Source organism: Alligator sinensis, unplaced genomic scaffold (assembly GCF_000455745.1).
Source record: "Alligator sinensis unplaced genomic scaffold, ASM45574v1 scaffold487_1, whole genome shotgun sequence".
Lineage (NCBI taxonomy): Eukaryota > Metazoa > Chordata > Crocodylia > Alligatoridae > Alligator > Alligator sinensis.
The window spans coordinates 1,171,091-1,175,204 of NW_005842301.1; the positions used below are offsets into that span (position 1 = coordinate 1,171,091).

General features: G+C 45.1%; 1 protein-coding gene across 3 annotated transcripts in view; it reads right to left on the reverse strand.

The window, feature by feature from the left end:
• WDR82 (WD repeat domain 82) overlaps nucleotides 1-4,114 on the reverse strand; it is a 65,613-nt gene that overhangs the window by 24,186 nt on the left and 37,313 nt on the right. For all 3 annotated transcript variants that reach the window (XM_006028268.3, XM_025209649.1, XM_025209650.1), the window contains exons 3-4: nucleotides 3,395-3,461; nucleotides 3,038-3,137 (exon numbers count right to left, since the gene is read on the reverse strand). In XM_006028268.3, coding sequence (XP_006028330.1) covers nucleotides 3,038-3,137; nucleotides 3,395-3,461 — 167 coding nt within the window. The remainder of the gene's footprint in view (nucleotides 1-3,037; nucleotides 3,138-3,394; nucleotides 3,462-4,114) is intronic.

The window sequence follows — 4,114 nt, forward strand, 5'->3', positions numbered from 1 at the left end:
AGCTCCCCTCAGCCGCCTCCTCCCACACACACACTAAGGGGTTAGCCCCCTCTCTCCACGGGCCCAGCTTACCCTGGCTGTGCTGGGGGTCAGCGGGGGGCTCCGCAGCTGCTGGAGGGTTTTGGGGGGCTTCGGGGGGGCGGGGGCGCAGCAAGCTTTCACCCGCGCGTCTCTCGCCGCTTCCGAGCCTAACTGAAGCTCTTCCTGGATGGAATGAAAAAGTAAACAAGCCAGGGGCTGGGCTGGGCTGGGGAGTCAGTCAGAAGGAAGTACATACTATTTTGTACTGTTTCATTATGAAGTGTTTCACATTAGGTCAGTCCCCTAGGTAACCCACAATGCAGGACCCTGCACTTTGAGTGCTGCAGTCTCCCTGCACCCTGACCCCCAGGAGGGTGCTGGGAGGAGTGACCCCCAGCATCAAGCAACCCCTCATGTTGTACCCCCTGGCTGGAGAGCACCAGGGCTCCACATTTGGCTCCAGCTTTGGGCTCCACATTTTTTAAATGATGTGGAAAGGTCAGAGAGCTTCAACAGACAGGTGACAAAAATGATAAAGGGCTTGCAAAGCAAGCCATGTGAGGAGAGGTTGAGGCCTATTCAACTTCCAGACTGTGTCTTCAACTACCTAAAGGGCTGCTATAAAAAAGGAGACCGCCTTTTCTGTGTTGCTGCAGAGAGCAATACACAAATCTATGGTTTGAAGTTGCAACAAAGTAGATTTATACTGGATACCAAGAAAATCTTCATAGCTAGAACAGTGAGGCAGTGGAATAGACTGCCTCAGGATGCTGTGGAATCTCTATCATTGGAGATGTTCAAGCAGAAGCTGGATAAACATTAGTCAGGAATAAACCAGGCCTTCTCAGCACTTTTGGAATGTGGCAGCAACACATCTGGCTGACAACAGCTATTTCTGCTTCCTCAGTGCTTCTCAACCAGGATCTACTGTCTCCAGGTAAAGTTCCCCTGCACACCTGCTGTGCAGCCAGACTGGGAAAGGCTGTACACTACTCTCCTCTTGTATTAAGGATCTAAATCAGCCTAAAGGAGGCAGAAGCTGGCTGATGCAGTCCTTCCCAGTTTAGCCCCCACCCCCATGCTCCTCCCAGAAACAGGAGTGCAGGTGGAGCTGTCCCATTCACCTCTTTTTTGGGAGGAGGTGTGGGAGGAGGACTAGGAAGGGCTACACAGCACCAGTCAGCTCTTGTCTGCTTCAGGCAGATCAGAGCAGCGATGCAGAAATGCGCAAGGCAGTTTTTTACCCTGACTACTGCCGCTGCCACAGCACCCTGAGGAGGTCTTGCAGCACATTGGTTGAGACTCACTGATCTAGAAGTAATCACACCTAGAATACTCTGTCTAGAGCAAGTGTACACACACACCTTCACAAGTGGCTCAGTTACAAAGGTGGTTAAAGGAGCTGGAATAAGGTTATGGAGGGGATACAGAAAGGAGAGTTCTGGCTGTCCAGTTAGACAGTGTGTTGTGCGGAGTTATGCTTGCTGAGTGGAATGGAGAGTGTTTAGTATTTTCTGGGCTTCTGGGCTTTGCCAATTGCCACATGGGGTCAGGATGGAATTTTCTTATCCCCCTTCCTATTAGTCTTCCTCAGAAGTATTGGGTTTTGGCAGCAGCCATGCAGGGGATTTTGATTAGGATGTGCCAGTGTTCCTGTTGAGACTAAATCCCAGAGGTTCCTGGCTAAAGCATCTTGCCCTTTTGATCAGAGTCAGCCCAATTGCTATATTTGGGATCAGAGTAGAATTTAAATCTTACTATCAGACCAGCAGGGACTGTAGGGGTTTTTGCCTTCCTCTGTAGCAAGGTGCATGACCCTTGTGGATTTCTGAAGTATAATTTTAACAACCAAGGAAGCTGTTGGTCCATTGTTAAATAGCCAGGGGGAATACTTGACAGAAGACGCAAAGAAGTAGCAGGTACTCAACAGTTAATTTTTTTTGTGAAGTGAGGCAAAGTAAATTGCAGCCAGGCACCTTATACGGATTATTTGGATAAGGAAGTGGACAAGCTCTGATTCTAACCCTTGCAGCAGCAGTACACCGACCACCACTGTCCCCTTGCTTTACTTATGGCAAGTTAGGTGTTACGCCTTGTGGTTGTGCAACAGATTTGATTGTATAGTTTTAGTAACAAGTTAGACAAGGATTTATATGGGACGGTTTGGATAGGGATGATCCTGCATAAGGCAGTGGGAAAAACTACATGACCTCTGGAGGACCCTTCCATCACTACTTTTCTACTGTGATAATTTTGAAGTGCTTAGGGGATGGGGAAGGGGAGCAGGGGTCTGTATTATTTACTTGATCCATAAGCCATTCTCCCCCAAAAAAGCTTACAGTGGTTTACAAAAAATATAAAACATCTAGAAATGGCATAAAATATTCAAATAAGGTACAACAAAACACCCTCCCCCAATATCAAAAGCAATTCACCCCACCCTATATCCTCCCTTTCCCTTGACTCTGACCCAGGAGGGCATCTCCCTGCCAGCCCAGCCTCACTTCCCACTCATAAATTTATTACATAAAAGAAAGTAACCAACTCCCCCCCATCCTACCCAACAACTCCTCCTCCTGTGCCTCACACCCAAGAGAGTCTCCCTACCTCCATTATTGTTCCTCCCAAGCTACACACTTCCCTCTAGGGGGGGGTTATAGCTTTTCCAAATCCCACTCCCTCTGCCCATGGAAACACATTATTCAAAATTTAAACAATAACAACAAATAATACAACAACTACAAGTCTGTCTGTGGCTGAAACACTGTATTTTTGAAAGGTTTCAAACTCTGTTGCACTTTAAAACACTTCATGTGTTATGTCTCTGCATCACAAGAGATATTGCAATTTTGATTTTGGAATTCTAGTAAGGAGTGATATGAAGTGCAAAAATTATTTCATAATAGAATAAGTATGAATATCATGAATCTGACCTACAATCAATTCTACAGTTTCAAACTGAAAGCACTTTTCTTGTACCCTTCATGTAGATAGACATTTAAATCTGGTATCCCACCTGACAGTTTGGAGACCGGAGATCCCAAAGCCGGATGGTCTTATCAAGTGATCCAGAAATAAAAGTATCATCCACTGGAGACATGGAGAGAGCAACCACTCTGTAACACAAGACTAGATATATCAGAGACTGCACAGATCTGCAGGAAAGTTAACAATGCAACATGTATCCTGCCATCTGTGTACTAATCTATAATACTTATGAACATCTCCCCCTTCACAACCCCAATGGCAAATGAAGCGGAGTGAATAAAGCTGTACATGGTTTATGCTCATTATAACCAGTTTTAGCCTCTCATTGTAACTTTAAAGCACCAAGATCTGGAGAAGTGAAGTATCCCTTCACTCAGTCTCTCACCTCTTTGTATGCCCAGGGAAATATCGGATGTATTTATTGTCATGCAGTGAGAGGTATCGGATTGTATCTGCAAGAAAATAAGACAGTAAGGAATATCACACAATAAATGTAACCCACCAGACAGCAATGACCACTATCCTACTGCAGTGAAGGAGTTTGGCATAAAGTTGCACATTAAAGCTGGGGTCAACCAAGTTAGGAACTTAGACAATACTGACTGGCACTCAAAACTAAGATGGAATACAAAAGAAACACAGGAACAGGGGCAACTAGTTAGGATGTTCCCCTCAATCAGTAGATAATGTCACACAGTGCAGGCAAACAGATTTATACACATCAACTCCAGAAATTGAAACAAAAATTGTTAAGAGATTTTGCTGCAGCACTTTCCATGGAATTACAGCTTTATAAAGAGTAAGAGCTAGCCTGTTAGCACATTTTTCACTATGTGATTGGGATGTCCTATTAAATGTGACCGGGGGGGGGGGGGGGGGGGAAAACAAGACTGATCTCCAGCAACATAGTCATAGCAAAGATGCTAACTCTGACATCCAGCACCTGATGAGATGGGATGTTAACTTCAAAACTAGGGTGGAATATGAACACCAACATTTAATCATACACAACTCAGTTAAAGAAGCTTTAACTAAAACACTCAGTTTTCACTGCTTTATCTAAGCTCTTCTTGTCTGGTTAAAGCTGTGGTGGAAAGCAGCAGGA